This window comes from Trachypithecus francoisi, unplaced genomic scaffold (assembly GCF_009764315.1).
Source record: "Trachypithecus francoisi isolate TF-2019V2 unplaced genomic scaffold, Tfra_2.0 Lachesis_group2, whole genome shotgun sequence".
NCBI lineage: Eukaryota > Metazoa > Chordata > Mammalia > Primates > Cercopithecidae > Trachypithecus > Trachypithecus francoisi.
The window spans coordinates 104,277,106-104,297,191 of NW_022681465.1; the positions used below are offsets into that span (position 1 = coordinate 104,277,106).

At 39.5% G+C, this 20,086-nt stretch overlaps 1 protein-coding gene and 1 pseudogene across 4 annotated transcripts in view; one reads left to right on the top strand and one right to left on the bottom strand.

Annotated features, from left to right (window-relative positions):
• The window catches only part of ARHGEF28 (Rho guanine nucleotide exchange factor 28), a 333,170-nt gene that overhangs the window by 188,319 nt on the left and 124,765 nt on the right, over window positions 1-20,086 (top strand). For 3 of the 4 annotated variants that reach the window (XM_033179864.1, XM_033179861.1, XM_033179862.1), the window contains exon 9: window positions 604-664. In XM_033179864.1, coding sequence (XP_033035755.1) covers window positions 604-664 — 61 coding nt within the window. Of the gene's footprint in view, window positions 1-603; window positions 665-17,491; window positions 17,922-20,086 lie in introns of those variants that run through there. The other variant, XM_033179863.1, reaches the window with a different exon arrangement.
• On the bottom strand, window positions 8,160-8,690 carry LOC117065254 (annotated as a pseudogene).

Below are 20,086 nucleotides of genomic sequence, written 5' to 3' on the forward strand. Positions count from 1 at the left end.
CAGTCTCCTGAGTAGCTGGGATTATAGGCACCCACCACTATGCCTGGCTAATTTTTGTATTTTTAGTAGAGATGGGGTTTTACCATGTTGGCCAAGCTGGTCTCGAACTCGTGACCTCAGGTGATCTGCCTGCCTCGTTCTCCCAAAGTGCTGAGATTACAGGCATGAGCCACTGTACCTAGCCCCATTTTCTTTATCCAATTCTTAATCCCTATTCTTTATAATCAAACCTAGCTATCTGTCTGAGTTGTAGTTGTATATGCAAGATGGTTGAATACATTCTGCAAAACAAATTTCTACTTGAAGTTTGATGTCTGTAGATATTTGACAACAATGTGATTACAAGAGTAAATCTGGGAGATGTCCTCTGAGAATAAAACAACCTGTGTACAGCTTTCAGATGTGTTTCAGCTTGGGATAGATTCATTACTCATTTTTAGCTGTTAAATAATAAGTGTAAGACTAGTTTTCTGTTTACATGTGATGATACATGTAACATGTTTTCATTGATGCTTTCCAAGGTTGTTTTACTAGTTCACAAAAATAAATATGAGTGTACCATATATGTCATTTTTTAAAAACCCACCTGACTATCTTTTTCAGTGTGTCAAAAGCCTGGTGGTTCAACAGAATGAACATGAAGACCAGCACAGCCTAGATTTGGGTATGTTCTGAAATAACGCTTTTACCTATACTCATAGTGATATCCCAGATCCAGGTTTAGAGTGGACAAGAAGCAAGTACATTTTAACATAAAATATTCCTTCCTGGGAACCTTATCTATTTCCTGAAACCCATACAGATAAATTTTATTTGTAGGATCATTTGTAATACCATGACTCTAGAGGTTGAGACTCCGTTTACAATCTAAAAAATAAGGCAATCAAAGCTTTTCATGAACAGTTTTACTCTGAGCCAGAAGCTGGCTTTGGACTTGTCATATGTTCCCTTGTTATTCCTAGGAAGTAGGCACTACCAGCCTCAGGTTCAGGTGAAGCAGTTGAACCACTGGTGGAGAGTAGACAGTGGAACCGAGACTCATAACTTCATTCCACCTGGCCCTAGAATCTCCAAGTTTACCAATATCCCATTTTGATGCCCAGTGGGGTCCCCTTGGAGCTGAGCCTGTGTGATCTACCCTGCTGAGCTCAAGAAAAGACCAGATGCTTGTTCTGGGATTTGAGTCTGATGTGAGTGTCCTTTCAGAGGAACCAGGTGTTCCTCCACCCTTGGCAAGGTGGACGTATTTCCTCCCTTGGACCTGGGAATTCTCATCTGCTTACAATATTCTATTTCACAACTCCCTGAGGACTCCTTCCTAAATCTTCTACCAGGCAGTCTCTATTTCTTCAAGGCTAATTTGGGCCCCAGCCCTATCTCTTGAGTTACTTAGAGGTGAATAGAGCATAATGAAGCTGATGGGGTGTTTGAAGACATAGGCTGAGCAATCAGCAGTGGCTGAGTTTGGGCACCTGGATGGTCTGTGAAGACCTCTGGGGCTGGCAAGTGAGAGGCAGATGAGCACGAGCCATCCCAGTTTGTTTCCTCTGGTTCTGTAAAGCTGAGGCAGCTCACACACCAGGAAAGGCACACACGGGCAGGACAGTCTTAGAAGTTGCAAGGGGTGAGGTGTTGCTGATAGTGGTGACTGAGGGCTCAAGCTGATGTGAAATCAGGAAAAACTAAATCAATGCTCAGAGTGAGATTAATGAAGAAGGTGGATGACCCACAGGGTCACCGTGAGCCTACACGTGCATGGGGCTGGCTCCCTGGAGGCCGGGGGAGTATGGTTGGTATGCTGCACCGACACACAGCAGAGCAGTTACAAGCATTCAGAAATCATGCTGTGTAGAGCAGAGCAAGGAGGAAGCACCCACGGTGTTGGTTGACGGTGTTGCTAGTAGCTTGGCCACATGCCAGAGGTGGTTTCCAGGATCTTGCTGCACACGGCTCTACTGAAATTGGAACAGAAATTTAGACCCACACTAAGCAATATACACGTCCTCAGTATTTTTGCTATTTAAGGTAAGAGTAATGATTTACTTACAGAAGAAGGCAAGAGGAAGGCAAAAAGAAAGCAAACATCTCTGTATAGGTGGCTGTCGTGGGTCACTGATGTCAGGGCCATAGCTGTTACTCACACACACAGGATGTCTCAGCTACAGATTGCATCATGCTCCTGGGAATGTTAGCTTTGAAGAATGTTTACTAAGACGAATTGCTGGGGGAGGGAGGTAGGCTACTAAAAGTATGAAACATTGAGATGATCTTAATTTCAGGTTTTAAAAACTCACTCTAGTTTCAAACTTGTATATTTGTGAGCAAGAAGACACGTACTGTGGAAATTGTAGTAGTTTGGTCCCATCTGAGTGTTTTGTCAGTAACATCATGAAGTCTGTGAAGGATTTGAGAAAGACAAATGAGCACAACTTTAATCCAGTGATTTATGAAAAGGACCATGATGAGTGTTTGTTGTGCTAGCATTTTCTTTTTGGTTCATTTAAACTTTTTGAATTAATAAAGTCCCCTGAGTTTTTGCAAAGGAAATTATAACAGATTTTCAAAGAACCTGAGACAGAGAAGGGGACAGCAAGCTGTGAGCAATAGTCAGATGGTCAGACACGGTCTGGAATAGGAAACGGCTCTCCCTGGAGGCTACTTCAACACTCTTTTTTTGTTATTTCTTATGTGTTATTTTTTATTTTTTGAGATGGAGTTTTGCTCTGTTAGCCAGGCTGCCATGCAGTGGCGCCATCTTGGCTCACTGCAACTTCTGCCTCCTGGGTTCAGGCAATTCCCCTGCCTCAGCCTTCCGAGTAGTTGGGATTACAGGTGCCCATCACCATGTACAGGTAATTTTTGTATTGTTAGTAGAGTTGGGGTTTCACCTTCAAACTCCTCACCTCAAGTGATCTGCCTGCCTTGGCCTCCCAAAGTGCTGGGATTACAGTCATGAGCCACCCTGCTTGGCCTCTTTTGATATTTTATAAGTGCTTTATTCTGCCCAGTCTCAGGAAATGTTGATAAATGGTGTGGGATAAACACATGATAAATAGATGTGTAAGTGTTTGCTGACTTGTATTATTCAGAATTGTGTGGTGTGGGTGTGGCTTCATCAGTGACATAAGCGCTGCTCCAGTGATGCTGTCTGTGCTGATGGACGCATTCTCTCGCTGTTCTATCCAGTGTAGTAGCCTGTGGCCACCTATGTCTGTTGAGCATGTGACTTGTGACTGAGGAATCGGATTTTTAATTATCTAATTTTGTTGTATTGGACAGGGCAGAACAGAGTAAGTTCCCTTTGTGGTGGTGTTTTCTTTTTCCTTCTAGAAGTGTTTTATGCATTTATTGTTTTCTGATTTTTTAAGTTTTTGTGGTACATAGGAGGTGTATATATTTGTAGGGTACGTGAGATGTTTTGGTACAGGCGTGCAATATGAAATAAGCACATCATGGGGAATAGAGTATCCATCCCCTCAAGCATGTATCTTTTGAGTATACAAACAATCCAATTACACTCTTTAAAATGTGCAGATTAAGTTATTTTTGAGTATAATTACCCTATTGTGCTATCAAATAGTAGGTCTTATTCATTCTTTCTATTTTTTTGGTACCCATCCTTTGTAATGTTTTATTGACCTTTCAGGGCATCAAGAATCACACTTACCATTAGTTTACACACTGAAAATGATGGTTGGAGAAATGTCTTGGGTGTGTAACAACTGGCAAGCTCATCCAAGCCAGTGCCCCAGAACTACCTCTGCAAGGAGCTGACATTTATGTCAAATGTGGGAATTACGGCCCCATTCTCTGCAGATACTGTAAGGGGTCGGCATTTTGTCGAAGGGGAGAATCGTCAGTTGAAGGGCTAAGATCTGCTTCTGTTGCTGTCACAGTGTGGAGTGGGACTCCTTCATATTCTAGGCAGTTCGGATGGGGAAAGATGGCAAAGCATTTGAAGGAAACAGAAGAAAAGAAGGTAGATGAAATGAAATGGGTCAATACCAAAAATAGGAAAAAGAGGGTCCACTTGGCTCAAGTAAATGGCACTAAATGTGATTAAGAAATAGGATCTGGCTGGGCGTGATGGCTCACGCCTGGAATCCCAGCAGTTTGGGAGGCCAAGGTGGGAGGATCACTTGAGGTCAGGAGTTCGAGACCAGGCTGGCCAACATGGTGAAACCCTGTTTCTACTAAAAATACCAAAATTAGCCAGGTGTGGTGGTGCATGCCTGCAGTCCAGCTACTTGGGAGGCTGAGGCAGGAGAATGGCTTGAACCTGGGAGGCAGAGGTTGCAGTGAGCCGAGATCGTACCATTCATTGTACTCCAGCCTAGGCAGCAGAGCGAGATTCCATCTCAAAAAGAAATAAGAACTGCTTAAAGTTTTGATCCTATTTCTTAATCATATTTAAAGCCATTTACTTGAGCCAAATGGACCCTTTGGGCAGCAGCAAGTGTTGTGCCAAAAGGAGAAGGGGAGTGAACATCTTGCAGGAGCAAGCGGACAGCCTGTGGGAAATGGAGTAGATGGGGAGTCTCAGCTGTAAAACTGGAATCCCAATTGCAAACAAAGATGCATAAACCATCACTGAATCAGCAAAGCTGCGAATGGCTTGATTAGACACTGTCTTGCAAACTCTACTTTTAAGAGGTTGAATGTGAAAAAATAAAGCTGCATGGCTTTGGTTAGAAATTAAGATATTCAGTTAAATGTTAAGTTCCTCCTTGAGGACTGTGAAACCATAGTGCCAGTGTCTCAGGGGAATTACAGAAGATCCTGGAACATGATGCTCCTGTTCTTTCATCAAATAATATGTCAAAGTGTGAGTGAGGTTGTGGGTGACAAACCAGATGTGGTTTTCCTGAAGCTGATTTTCCTGCAATTATTTATCACTCCTGGTCTTCATTAGATTAAAGAGGACATGAAATCTCTTTGGCCAAAGCTGAATATCTTACGACTATTTGGATGGAAAAAATGAAGGGTTGGTGAAACTGACATGTCAAAACAAGAACTATGTGAGCGTGTTTTGACTTTCCCTATGAGGGAAGGTGATAGGGAGATAGAGACACTCCCTATAGGTGATAGGAGACATGAGGATAGCATTGGTTGGCATCCTCCTTTCTGCTTGGAGAGTCTCAGTACTTTGAAGCTCTAGGCATGAAGCACTGCCTCATCTCCTGTTCCAGGTCTGGCTGGTAGAGAGTGGGCTTGGTGCAAGTGCTGGAGAAGAGCATAATATCTTGAAAAGTAAGCCTCTTGGAAAAAATTATCTTAGTCTTCTACAATTATAGAAATAATAAATGTTCACAATAGAAAAATTGGGAATTTTAGAAAGAGTAGAAAAAGAAATCCCTATAATTTCCTCACCCAAAGGCAGTTACTATTAAATTTGGGTATATTTCCTACAAGCATTTTTTCTTACGCATGCATTTCATTTTTACGTAGCTGTGATCATGAAAACAAGATAATTTATGTCCTGTGTTACTGATTTGACATATTCCATAAGTAAGCTCCATTTTAGAAAGTAACAAAATGATGCCGTACATTTGTTTTTGTTTATGTTTTTATAAAGCATGTGGATTACGTTAATAAGAAGAAAGGAAAAATGTTGTAGATCCTCTGCACGAGTACTTATTTCCCTCCAAACCCCCTTTTTATAATACATATTGTTGATATTATAGAGTGACCTGATCAATGTACATGCATGGGCTCAAATCACAGCTATTCTTTAATACTTTGGGCTACTTCATTGCTATTATTGCTTGTTACTAATATGTAAGATGAGGAAAAGAAAACCTTTTGGTGGGTATTGGGACTGGGAGGGTGGGCATTGGAGAGAGATGAACCAAAGCTGGATACGGAAGGAAAACTGACTTCATACCAAAAAAACCATCTAGAGGCTGGTTGGGAAGAGAAGGAAGCAGAAACAGACAGAAACAAACAATAGGATATGAGGTTCAGGTTTCTTTACCAAAAAACACAGACCTTTCATGACTGTAGACAAGACTGAGAGAGAAACAAAGCCTCCCCATCCCGAAAGTTCCCCGAAAGGAAAAACATCAGGAAAAGGAAACTGGTAGGAAATGATTGGAAGAACCAAAGAAACAGTCCTTCTAAACAGAATGTTAGGTGGTGTATAATACAGGTTTTCAGGTTCTCCATTTGTGGGCATATCTGGGAGAGTCCAGTCATATATGTGCTAGTGGTGAGCTGGTGGGAGATGGTGTAGTCACTAGTGCTAGTTTGGCAAACAACCAGATAATAGAACTAATTAGGTTAGTTTCTCTTCTTATATTAACCAAAAGTTCTTATATTAACTAAAAGTGCTATTATAAAATAGCACTTGTAAGTTGCCTGTGGAAAATAACATTTTGAGATGTTTTTAAAGAGGATCTTAAGCATGGCATCTTAGGATCTGTGACCCCTGTGAGTGGAAGCTGACCCTCTTGGCTGTTATTTAATAACACACGTGTATCTAGACTGAAACCTTAAGAATGTTTCACGAAACATGGGAGCAGGAGGACCTTAGCAGAACTCTTCTGAAAAATGTATTTTCAATCCTAATTTTTGGCAGATCTCTCTCTATGTACCAGGCTACAGAATTTCTGTGGAGTCTTTTCTTTTTTTCTTTTCTCTTTTTTTGGGGAATTGGGGAGTTATCTCTTTACCACAAACTAAAGCTTCCCAGTGAATCATTTTGAAGTAAAGGGGCTGGAGACAGTGAAATATCCCAAGAAGACCACTGGGAAGGCATAGTTATTTGTATAAATTCCAACTCAAATTTTATTCTTTTTGTTCACTTCAAGGAAATTTTCTTATTATGGTTGTTGAGGTTTCAAAACCAAGATTGAGAATCACGGTCAGAGATCCCTGAGGGAGCTCAGCAGTGCTGAAATCACCCCTAACATAGTGGGTTTTCAGTATTTTTGGGAACTAGAGAAATGGAGTTCTACTTTTATCTCAACTGATTACAGAAGGTATTAATGAAAGTCCATGTGTATTAGTTCACAGATTTTCAATGATTATCACCAGTGAGATCACAGATGTGTGGGAAATGGGAAAACTTTGGGGGAAAAAAGTGGTGAAAAAAATTCCTAATCACTTCAACTTATGAGATGATTAAACCTTTAAAAGTTAATTATTTTTGAACATTAAGAAAAATCATGTGACTGTAATTTGCTGTCACAGGGTCATTTGTTGGACTTTGAAGTGTACAGAATGAGATGAAGGGAGTGGGTTGATGTTTACACTAATGTCTTAAGGGCATTATGAGGATACCTGATGCTTGGCATTAGTATATTGTAAATTACCTTTTTGTTTCATTTTACAAGCCAACTTTTTGAAGTGTAATAAGGGAGGGAAAAATGGCAGTACTTTCTCTGAACTCTAAATTTTCCTTCTTGAAAATAAGATCCTTGACCCCGAATAAACCAGCTTAGTGACTAAGCAAATTTCATGTATTCTATTCCTAAAGACTCCTTTAGTTTGATATTTCAATCAAATGATTAGATTATAAACTTCAAACAAGTAGAAACTCTTAAGAAAACAACAACAAATCTACAAAACATGAAACAAATGAAAAATATGAAATATATTCTGGAAATGGTATCTATAAAGTTTGTTTTATAAAAAGTTAAAATAATACCACTAAGGGATTTCTTCCCCTTTTCTTGTGTTGAAACACTTCAGAATACCCATGTATACAGGCATTTACAAAAAAAAAAAATTATATTTACAAAGGGATCATTGGCCAGTAAGCTTGATTGCAGTGTAAGAGTGTGTGTGTGTGTGTGTGTGTCTGTGTGTGTGTGTGTCTGTGTGTGTGTGTGTAGGCTTGTTTTATACTGAGTATCCAGTGGCTAATTCCCTGGAAGGGACTTTAGGGCATTTAAGATTCTGGTTAGCTTTCATGCCAGGCAGCATAAGTTCTAACAATTTATTGGTACAATTTGCTTTACCTTTTAGAGTGGCTAATTTAAATGACATTTTTATGAAACTTGGCCCCTTACTTGAAGCATGGGCAAGAAAGCCAACAGAATTTATTCCTTTTCCCCTGCAACATCACCAAATAATTGATTTGGAATCAGAATTAAAAGAACATTTGACAGTTATGAAATGGGTACTTACTCTGATACTTCTGGTTAGTTGTGCAACAAATTGACGACAAATTACCAGATTAATTTTTACTTTCTTTCTTCAGGCCTGGGGTTTTTCAATGGTTTCAAATTTAGGATCTTCAAATTTGAAACTAGATAACATATTCCTGTCTGCTTTAAGCGTTAGAAGCTCACTCTCCAGCTCTTGCTGGTGCTCTGGGCCAGTAGTAGCAGGTCCTCCAGATGCCTGTTGCTTAGCATTGTATTCCCTAATCTTGTCTATGAAGAGTTTCTGGATGGGATCAAGTTCCTTGTTAAATGCCACTGTGTAACACCAACGTGTCTCTGCAAATGGAGTGAGACTACTGACCGAATGACAGAGGAGAACCTGAAAATCCTCTGAAGAATCATAGTGACTCTATGTGCCTGAGCCACCACCTCTGCCACTGCTGTCAGAATCTATTCTTTACATTATGAGGCTTCACTGAAGATGTGCTGCTCAAGTATAGGGAGAAGTGGTACAATCAGAGGTCAAATAGGAGACCCACTAGGAAGCGGTCTGTTGATTCTTCATAATATTTGAAATAACAGAAAATCAGAATAAAGAGTTAAGTTGGGCTGGGTGCAGTGCCTCATGCCTGTAATCCCAGCACTTTGGGAGGCCAAGGTGGGAGGATCACCTGAGCTCACAAGTTCAAGACCAACCTGGGGAACATAGCGAGACCCTGTCTCTACAAAAATTTTAAAAAATTAGCGAGGCATGGTACATGCCTGTGGTCCTAATTATTCAGGAGGGTGAGGCGGGAGGATGGCTTGAACCCAGGAGTTCAAGGCTGCAGTGAGCAGTGATTGCACCTCTGCATTCCAGCCTGGATGACAGAGTGAGACCCTGTTAAAAAAAAAAAAAAAAAAGTCAAGTTGATGGTGTCCAGAGCTTGAGGAAACTTGAATTGAGCTAGGTAGGTTCATCCAGGTTATTGAGATTTGTCTGCCAATGAAATTTCAGCCCATCTAGCTGAGATAGATTCATCTGCCACACAGGTGCCAAATGGAAACCTCTCAGGGAGTTCACTCTTGAGATCTCATTAACCCCATGGAGACACTGTTTTTTTTCCTGTGAATCAGAATTACTTTCAGCATACTTTAATTAGTTTCCTCAGAGTTACATGGCAACTTCACATAGTAAGAACTTAAGCAAAATCAATGGAGCTTAATGCAGGACTTGAATTCTACATATCTGAATATGGATGCAAACATTCTTTTAGCATCAGTTCCACAAACATTTAGTGAATGTTTATACTATACTATACTTGTTGCTCCCATTCTTTAACATTTTTTAAATAAAGTTTATTTTTTAAGAAGAGTTATAGGCTTACATACTTTATTTCGATTCCTTACTTTTTATCTGATTTCCATTTTCTATTCCAGGATCCCATTACAATCAAGCTGCTGTTAATAAATTCTAGTCAGGAATTTTGTAGGATGTCCCTTAATTGGGATTTTTCTGATTTTTTTCATCATTACACTGATAATTACAGGTTTTGGGAAGAAGACCCAAAGGTAAAGCGCTGTTTTCCTCACACCATATAAAAGGTACATACTATCAATGTTCATTGTCACTGTTGATGTTGACCTTGATCACCTGGCTGAGGTAGTGTTGGTCTGGTTTCTCCACTGTAAAGTTACTCTTCCTCACCTCCCTTTCCATACTATGTGTACTCCACACATAAGGAAAAAGTGAGGAGTTAATCTGTATACTTGTGGGTGTGGTATCTACATAAATTATCTAGAATTCTTCTACATGGGAATTTTGTCTGTTCTCCCCATTACTTATTCAATCATTTATTTATGTCTGTATAGAGTGACGGATATTTATTTTGCACTTTGGGTAATAATCAAATACTACTTTATTTGTTGTTAAAGTGTTCCATTTTTGGTAGCTGGGAACTCTTTTAGTTGGCTCTTGTATCCTTTTCACATATCATCAGCATTATATGTATCTTTTTTATAGGGTGGTGAAAGTGTTCTTTGATTCTTGAATTGTAGATACATGACACTATGTATTTATCAAAACCCACAGAACATTAGAGTGCACCAAGTAAACCTTAATGTATGCAAATTTAAGAAGACTTTGAGGTTGGGGTATCCTAGGATGGAATGCAGAATGTGACAAAACAATCTAGCTGTATTAAAAATGTAAGAAATAACCTTACCAAAGGGAATTTTGGGTGTGGTGGAGGCAGGTGCAGAGCTATTAACTTTGCAAATGAGTGGGGTCTATAAAAATAAAGGCAACATAAACTGTACAATAAGCACTGTCCTCTAGTTGACACAGTTTTTCTCACAGGTAAAAAGATTAAGAATTTTGATACCACTTTACATGTATTGCACAAATAAGTAAATGGATTGTGGCTAGCAGCTGCCACGTTTCTCCCTGTTGGAGTGGGTGCTTACAGATAAGCAGGGGGAAGAGGCTAGAGTAATCCATGTGGTAACAGACTAGAGTTGTAGATATCAGCAGGCACTCATGTTCAATTAATACAGATACACATGGTTGCATACAGAAATATTTGTAGATATGTGTGTATACACAGGTTAGGATACACTTATATATTTTCTTGATCTGTCAGTTAAGAGTGCCTAGAAGGAACCACACCCCAGAAGCATATATAAGATGAGCCTGCCCATTTTTTTCTTTTTAAGTGAGTTTTATTTATCATATTTTATGTGAATTTTAGCTTCAGATCTATGGAATTTATAGCTTATTAATTATTAAACTCTTTGCTCATTTGATACCTCATAGTTAACTTATTTACACATGAATAACAATATAAAATCTATAGTCAGTTAAACTTTGCATTTTAGAATTGATAAAATAAGTCTGTGAAGAAGTCTATGGCATGTAACAGGTTTTTTGGGGGGTTTGGTAAAATTGGGAAGGAACATTGTCAGATACTGCTCTCCTGAAGTCCGTGGGTTCTTCCTAATAGGAGGGATGTCTTTCTCCTTAGGCTACACCAGGCACTTCCCTACCCCCGCACCCCTCCTCTGTCCAGACTTGGGGCTCTTGTTTCTCCCACCTCCAGAACCCCTCACTCACATCCACTATCTGTGCTGCCTGAGCAAGACAAATTCAAAATTCCATATGATTTATTATTCAGAACAACTGAGCAAAGTCGTCCTTATTCTTTCCTTTCAGGTTATGCTCAGAAACTTCAGCATTTAAAACAAAAAGAGCTTCACCAAAGTTTCCTGTTGTTTGTCTGTTATTTTTCTTATGACAATCATCTAGGTAGAACTTTATATCTGTAGCAATATTAACCAAGTGGTGGAAGTGTTGACAATGTAATTCTTTTTCTTTTGAGACAGAGTTTCGCTCTTGTTGCCCAGGCTGGAATGCAATAGTGTGATCTCAGATCACTGCAACCTCCACCTTGTGGGTTCAAAAGATTTTCCTGCTTCAGCCTTCCTAGTAGCTGGGATTACAGGCACCTGCCACCATGCCCAGCTAATTGTTTGTGTTTTTAGTAGAGATGGGGTTTCACTATGTTGGGCAGGCTGGTCTCGAACTCCTGACCTCAGGCAATCCACCCACCTGACCCTTCCAAAGTTCTGGGATTACAGGCATGAGCCACCATGCCTGCCTTGACAATATAATTCTTTAACATGTTGCTTCAATCAGGAAATCTATCATTAATATTTTATTAATATTTATCCTTATTAATAATAGATAATTATTACTATTTTCCTACCCTGGGGTGTTTTGAGTATTTTCTTATTTTCTTATTATGTGTATTATATGTAGACACATATCATGATATCAGTAACTTCTTCTAGCTGGGCTTCTAGGTGGTATTCATTTTTTTTTCCTCTTAGAGAATAGGGGATGTAAAGACCATATCAGAACCTCTGCAGTTGCACATACATTTTTTTGTTCAAATAAATAAAGGTAATAATAGTAGATAAGAAATTAAAACATTTCGTTTTAAGCAAGATGGTATTATGGACAGTGGCATCATGTGATTCCAATTTTTGACAACAGTGGTTGTACCATGCTCCCAATTCATGTCTATTTTTTGTGATTTCAATTTTATGGGCTCTGTAAAAAATGAAAAGCACTGGGGGCGGGGGGAAGTAGGGAGGAAAATCAGAATTCACACCTCAGGGTGTCTGCACCCATCATTTCATTTTGAGAGGATCAAGTCCATGAATGAATGTGACACTGCAGATGTGAACATGCTGTGCCTACCATGCTTCTCAGAGTGACAGCGTCTTGGCACAAAGGTAAGAGCCATGCTCGTAAAGATCTTCATTTTCTGTACAACATAACGTAGCCTCCCCGTGAAAGCCACCCATTGCACCGGGTGCCTGGCATTGTTAGATCCATAGAAGGACTGTTTGTGTTGAGCTTGCTGAGAGATGACATAGTGGCTTCTAAGGGATTTTGAGGAAGGCTTTATCTATCCCTGATTTTCACCTTGTTCTAGAAGTTAAGGCTGCATATGATGAAGCATATATTTAAGTTGTCCCTGCACTGGTACAAGTTATCCAGGAAAGGCTTATCCTAGCCTCAGAGGCCTTGCCTCCTTTTATCTGGATTTGTTCCAGGAACAATGTCTAGTAGTATTAAAAACTGTGGTGTCTTGGTGGCTTAACAATGGAGTAGAGAAGCAAAGCAAATCTTCCTCTTCGAGCTCTTTCCCTTCTTCTTCTTCTTCCTTCTCCTCCTCCTGCTGTTTCTGTCTTGGTATGATTTTCTTGGAACTTCCTTGCACATTGCCATGTCTGTTTTGAAAACCAAATGATTACTTCTGAGGGTCAAATTGAGACTATTTCAGTGACCAGGAACCATGGCTCATGCCTGTAATCCCAGAACTTTGGCAGGCTGTGGCAGGCAGATCACTTGAGGTCATGAATTCAAGACCAGCCTGGCCATGGCGCATTGTTTGTAATCCCAGCTACTTGGGAAGCTGAGGAGACAGGAGAATCGCTTGAGCCTGGCTGGCGGAAGTAGCAGTGAGCCGAGATCATGTGACTGCACTCCAACCTGGGTGATAGAGCAAGACTGTGTTTTTTTTTTTTTTTTTTTTGAGACAGACTATTTCAGTGTCTATAACAAAGAAGAGTAATATATGAGAGGGAAATTTTATTTACATTCAACATTTAAAGTTGTTGAAAATTTACTTGTGTTAAGTTCTTCACTGTTATAATCTCATTGGATCCTCACAATAACCCTTTAAAGTGCAAGTGTTATGATTCCATTCGCTATGAGACAACTAAGGCTCAGAAAATGTGAATGACTTGTTTAGGGCCACTAACTTAAGTGATGGAGCCATTATCTGAGTCCAGATATCTGTGTCTCCCAAACCCATGATTTTTCTTTTTAGCTTGTGGTGCATTAAAAATGTGACACAGTTCTTGCCCACTAAGAATTTTGGGTCCCCCTGGAAGATGAGAAAACTGTACAAATACTGTAATTCAGACCAAACTGTAAATACTTCTTTGAGATTTAATTTCATCAAGGTTGAAAGGCAGGTTAATGTCTAAATGAAGATCAAGGAAAGTTTCCTTTCTATGTGGGTCTTTTAGAAAGCTGAAACTTCAAGGCAGCAGCATCTTCCCTGCATAATTATAACCTCACGGAAGTTCTTTTCTAGGTGAAGAATTTTCTAATTAAAGGTGGCGTATTCAGGTGAAGGTATCTTCTGTGAAAGCATTCATACTCTTACATGGTAATGGTTGTATGATATATGGTGAAAGGGTGGCCTGGGGGATATGTCATTGAATTCTGCTGTCTGCAATTGCAATCAGCCAGTAACAGTCACCTGTTGAATATGAATGAGATGTAAATAACATCTTGAATTAATTTAAATGCAATTATATTGATCAAATGGAAAAGAAAAAAAAATCTGCCTCAATTACTATAGAAAACAAGGAGAATAAATGACCCACATCTTCAGAAGAAATGTGTTAGTGAGCAAGGAAGTAAGCTGGCCTAAAAATAAAAAGGGCTGTGCAAACATGGCTGGTCAGTAGAATCATTTTATTATTTAGAAAACACTGGGCCGGGTGCGGTGGCTCAAGCCTGTAATCCCAGCACTTTGGGAGGCCGAGACGGGCGGATCACGAGGTCAGGAGATCGAGACCATCCTGGCTAACACGGTGAAACCTCGTCTCTACTAAAAATACAAAAATTAGCCGGGTGAGGTGGCGGGCGCCTGTAGTCCCAGCTACTCGGGAGGCTGAGGCAGGAGAATGGCATAAACCCGGGAGACGGAGCTTGCAGTGAGCTGAGATCCGGCCACTGCACTCCAGCCAGGGTGACAGAGCGAGACTCTGCCTCAAAAAAAAAAAAAAAAAAAAAAAAAGAAAACACTGAAAAATAATGAAGCAAATGAGGACATTGGAAAGTCTCTTCTTTTGATATCTGAGGTATTTTCACATATATCAGTTGGGTGTCTCACATGTATTGGTTAGGTTGTTCAATACTATTTCAGAATAATTTTGACATCAAGAATCACTTGATATGTAATTGGTCAACAAGGACTGCATTTGGGAGAATTAGATCAGGATGAATCTGTCTGGAATCTCAACTAATAGAAATACTTTTTATGGAGTTTTTTCTTCTCTCTCTTTGTCTGTATTGCCCTGAAGTTCTTCTGACCTGTCACTAGTAATCATAGGAGGAGCAGCCTATTCCAGTAACTTGCTGATGTGGGGTTTATTACCTCCTAGTTGAGTGACTCTAAAACTTCTATAGACATAAGAATTGCTTGGGATGGGGTGGTGCTTGTTGTAAACTGTTGCAGGTTCCTGGGCCAACCTCAGAGAGATTGATTCAACACATCTGGGATGGGAATCTCATAATCTGCATTTACAATGAACAGTTTTCCCTTAGGCCCCTACCTCCATTCTGATGCCTCTGAGAAATTCTGCCCCTGATTCTGCTTTCTCTACATTTGTAGCCTTTTGAACACTTTGTTGCATTTCTGACTAACTTAATAAAACAAGTTAGGGAGCCCCCTATAGATTGTATTACTTTCGTTCTGTTTGTAATTTAATAAGAAACATGTCTCCCTCTTTCCCATAGCATCAGTCAACTGTAAGAAGTAAAGTGTTCCTATACCTTTAGTTATGGGGATAGTGTAGTAGAGGTTTAGCATGGGCTGTGTAGCAAGGAGCTACAAAACCCACTCCCACCAATTCAGGATGAGGACTTTAGTATTTCTAACCACCTTGGAAATGTTGCATTTCAAAGGATTCTTTAATGGTAACAAGTAGAGCTGAAGAAAAGTTACAATATCTCCTGATTCAACAGTGTTTTGGTTTGGTGATTGTCCACACTAGTGAAGGTCCCCTTTCCTTGGTCTACAGACAACTTAGAAGCAGCCAAAGGACCATAGACCTATGCACACTCCCATCACTGCCTGCAGCCTCAGAACAATGGGTTTTCTCTACCCAGAAGTACTGTTCTTTTGACAACTGTTGTGCTAAATAAAACACAAATATATATTTTAAACACTTTATAATAGTTCTTGTAGACTTTTTTGTCAAAATATGTGTTTTTAATCAGTTGTCATGTAAAGGTTCTTCATCTACAGGATAAATGTCATTTACGTGGGAGACTGACTATTGTAAATCATTAATTCCTTCAGCAACTGCCTGCAGCATCCTGGGCACCATTCTGTGCTCTAAAATTGAGAGTGAATGTAAATACTCTTCCAGAAGATTTGGTATATTTTCTAATTAAAGATCCATATGGACTAAAACTCTTTTACTGGATATAAGGGCTGAAAGTTACATGTCCTTATAATTATACCCAGTTGGTTGAGAATAATATGTACTGATTCATCAAATTAAAAGCCACAGGCTTGGCACGGTGGCTCATGCCTGTAATCTCAGCACTTTGGGAGGCCAAGGTGGGTGGATCACCTGAGGCCAGGAGTTCGAGACCAGCCTGGCTGACATAGCAATAACACATCTCTACTAAAAATACAAAAATTAGCCGGGTATGGTGGCGCATGCCTGTAGATGAGACTACTCAGGAGGCTGAGGCAGGAGAATTGCTTGAACCCAGGAGGCAGAGGTTGAAGTGAGTCGAGATCCTGCCACTGCACGCCAGCCTAGGTGACAGAGTGAGCCTGTCTCAAAAAAAAAAAAAAAAAAGCCACAAAATAGAAAATGTATCAGTATTTCCACTTAGTTGCAATATTTGTAACTATAGTTGTATTTTGTTTTAGTTGTATGTTTATGTGACAAACTATATAAAAACACAGCAGTGATTTATGTAATTCTGATTTTGATTTAAATTTGAAATTAAGTGGTCTCTCCCCTTTCTCCTCTTCTCCCTGTACCCCACACTCAACCCCTATCCAATCAGACAGGATTAGCTTCCATGGAGCAGGCTATGCAGCTATTTTCTTGCACAGCGTGGCACAGTAGTACCGACAATTTAGGAAATAATTGAAGCAAAGAAATGAATGTTAATTAAGACACATACTGTCAGCTTCTAAATCTGCAGACTTAATGGATCCTCATATTATTTCCAATGTCCTTTAGTTTATTTGGACATCGGTGACCTCACAAAACAAAACAAACATTTCTTGCTATTGTTTCTACTAAAAGAAATGCTTAAAAGAGACTCCCTGATAACATTTGGCATATCCTTTTTTTCCACTGCAGATCTCGGCTGTTGTGCTTGAGCTTATTTGGGGCATGCATATCTATGTGCCTATAGGAAGCGGAGAAGTGAGCCTGAGCAGTGCCACGATTTATGGGGAGGCAGTAATGAGCTTCTCCTGAATGCTAATTACTGGAGAATTGTTCAGGGAGACTGCAAGAACTGTTGGTTTGTGGTAAATTAGTCACAAACTCTGTTGAGATGGACTGAAAGTTTAGATCAGAGCTATAAAGGCGCCAAAATCCTGATGATTGACGGCCAAACTTGGTGACAGGACCAATGTGGAAATACCCCAATTGTGCTAAACAGTGGTAGATAACTTTGTATGAATCTAATGAAACGAGTACAATCTATATAAAAGTTAAAACTTCCAACCACATTAGGATTAAAAGGGTGGTGAGACTGGATTGTTAAATGAATTATCAGAGCTGTTTTGGTTCTTAGATCCGAAAAGCTGCCCAAGCTGCCAATGGTATGAAGGAATAGTCTGCTCTGGAAAGAGCTCTTCCTGGAGTCTGCTGCCCTTCATTTGCCTGGGGATCAAGCTTTCTGGCTGTCCACACACATAAACCTCAACCTTTATCTAATACAGCACTGGGTGGCTCTTCTGAGAAGCGATCCTCTAACTCAAAACAAGCCTGCATTCGGAGGTTTTTCTTGAATCACAGGCAGCTCTCTTTTAATTCCCAGTTACCTTCCTCCTTCATTTTCATTTCCAGCAACGACAAGAGGGGAGTTAATGATTCATTTGCTCCCAATGACCTTTTGAATAAGTGGACTGCAGTGTTTGAGCCACTCTTAGCTCCCCGCCTTCTCCCTCCTTTACTTCCCTAGTTTGGCTTTAATATTTACAGCCTCCTTGTCGGTCTACACGCCTGAATGCCCGAAGGAAGCAAAACATTTATTGCCTTTCCCTCCCTGGTGTGCAGGAGCTATTTCATCCAGTCTCATTCCTCCCCTTTACATCACACGGGGAGGCTTGCCTCCTGACTGGGGACGCCCCGAGTTCTTCCCGAGTCTCTACTGTTTCATCTGTTGATTTCACCAAAACAAAAAGATGGATTCTGACTCCGACTCACCTTTTAACTACTCGTGGCCTTCCTTTCCCAAAATGAAGATTCGAAGAAGGACGCCCAAACAAGGTAGATTGCAGTATCTTTTCTTTCTTTCATGGGCAAAACGAGACATTCTATTCTTACCTTTCTTTTCCTTGTTTCTTTGCCAGACTGTTTTTCCAATGTAGCGCGTGTTTATACGTGCTTTTATAAAACTCTCACTGTACGGATACATACAGGTTTCTGAGGCAAATCTACTAATTCTTCTTATGTTCCTTTCACTTTGAATCTACCTACCTTGGTGTTATTATGTATGCGCAATTCTCTTTAAAAAAAAAAAAAAGAAGCAAGTTTAGTCTAAGGTAAATGTTTTGGATTCACTTAGTCAGAATTACCTTGGAGTTACCTTGACAATAAAGAGTCCTGTTGATTTAAACATGTTCAGTCTTTGTGGGATTTGCAGAGAATACGCATGTGTTTCATACCCAGTTTCTGCATCTTTTGTTTTAGTTTTCAAGTGTATAGTAATTAAAAAAATTTTTTTGTAATTAAGAAAATTTTTCTATTTTATACTATTTTATACTATTTTATTGATTTTATAGATATGACAAGGAAAGGATTTGAAAAAAAATACTTTCAACACAAAAGCCTGTGTGTCTTCAGAGAATATAGTCACATGTTAAATAGTTTACCAAAATTAATTATCAAGTAAGTAAAATCCTTTACTGCTGAAGGAAGAAGAGCCATTTATCTGAGCATGATTGATAATGGAATGGGTTTGCATTGCTTATTCTCTCTTACTTGAAGCCCATTCTTGTTGTAGTGTGGGCCATGGAAACAAGGGGCAAGCTGGCGTTAGGGTGCAGAAGCAGTACCCTGAGAAGCTGTTGTCCCATCCTCGGCTGGGCTTAGCTGGCGGTGATTGCTGCCTTCTGAGGTTTAAAAAAATAAGATAGTGTGTAATCCTTCCCCTTTCTTGTCTTGTGCAGGGACGTGTGTGGTTATGTTTTTAATTCAAGGAGAAAAGGAACATTTTCATAAACTTACAAGCAGGAAAGATGTTTCTAAGCGGGTTGCCTCTGCAGCACTGTCCTTTGGGAGCATACCTGTTCTAGGGAGCAGGATGGCTTACCCTGTCACCCCGTGCTTCTCCCAGAGGAGGGTGGACACTAGCAGTTGTCAGCATACCAGCCTAGCTTCAAGCATCTTCTTTCTTCCTTCTGAAATAAAATAGAAGTGTTTATTTGGCTTGTTTGCTCTTGAGCTTAGATCAAGGCCAACCCCAGGAATAAGATGTGCTTACCATCTAGGGCTAGTAGAAAGACTCAGCCTGAACACATTTTTCATGTTGCTCAGCTGCCATGCTTCAAATTCTATCATTGAAGACTTGAATAGCTTATATTCAATATACTATTTTAAGACATTAAAATTAATGTTTTAAAAATTAATTTTATTTTTTATCTAAGAAAATTGATTTTTCTATTTTATTGATTTTAGAGATATTATAAGGAACAGATTGAAAAAAATTTCAGCACGAAAGCCTGTATATCTTTGGTGGATACAGTCGTATATTAAAAGGCCATGATATATGTAACTTACTATTAAAGATTCAGGGGGTGTATATATATGTTATATATATGTATATGTTATATATGTATATGTTATATATATGTTATATATATATATATAAAACAGCACAAGCATGTGCTTATAAAACAAGCTTGTACACAAATAGAAAATGGAGTAAAATGTTAACAATATGTAAATCTGGGTAAATAGTATATATTGCTATTTTTTTGTGCTGCTACTACTCTTTCAGCTTAAAAAAAATTAGTGGATATCCTTCAGCTTTTCTGTAAGTTTGAAATTATTCCCAAATAGTAAATAAAAAACCATGTAAAGTGTTTTTGAGAGAGGAGATACACAAAGTCATTATTACTTTGGAGTGAATATTATTAGTTCTGGTACATTGAAAGCTGCTTGAGGGTAGGTACCGTTCTGTAGAGTCTACCAAATCTCTGTGTCAATTCTAACCCAGTTAAATTTGGGGTGTAATCTGCTTTATTTAGTTTTGTATTTATGTGGCCCAATGTTGTTGGGACCTGGGCAGCCTAACACTGGAGAGACATGGGATTAATGATGAGGAGGCCAGTGGAGAGTTTTGAGAGTCCATTGGAGTTGTAGGGAATGCATTCATCATGCTCTCCTTTTAAATCCAAAGTTGAAGCATGGCCAGTATGAGCTGCAACAGA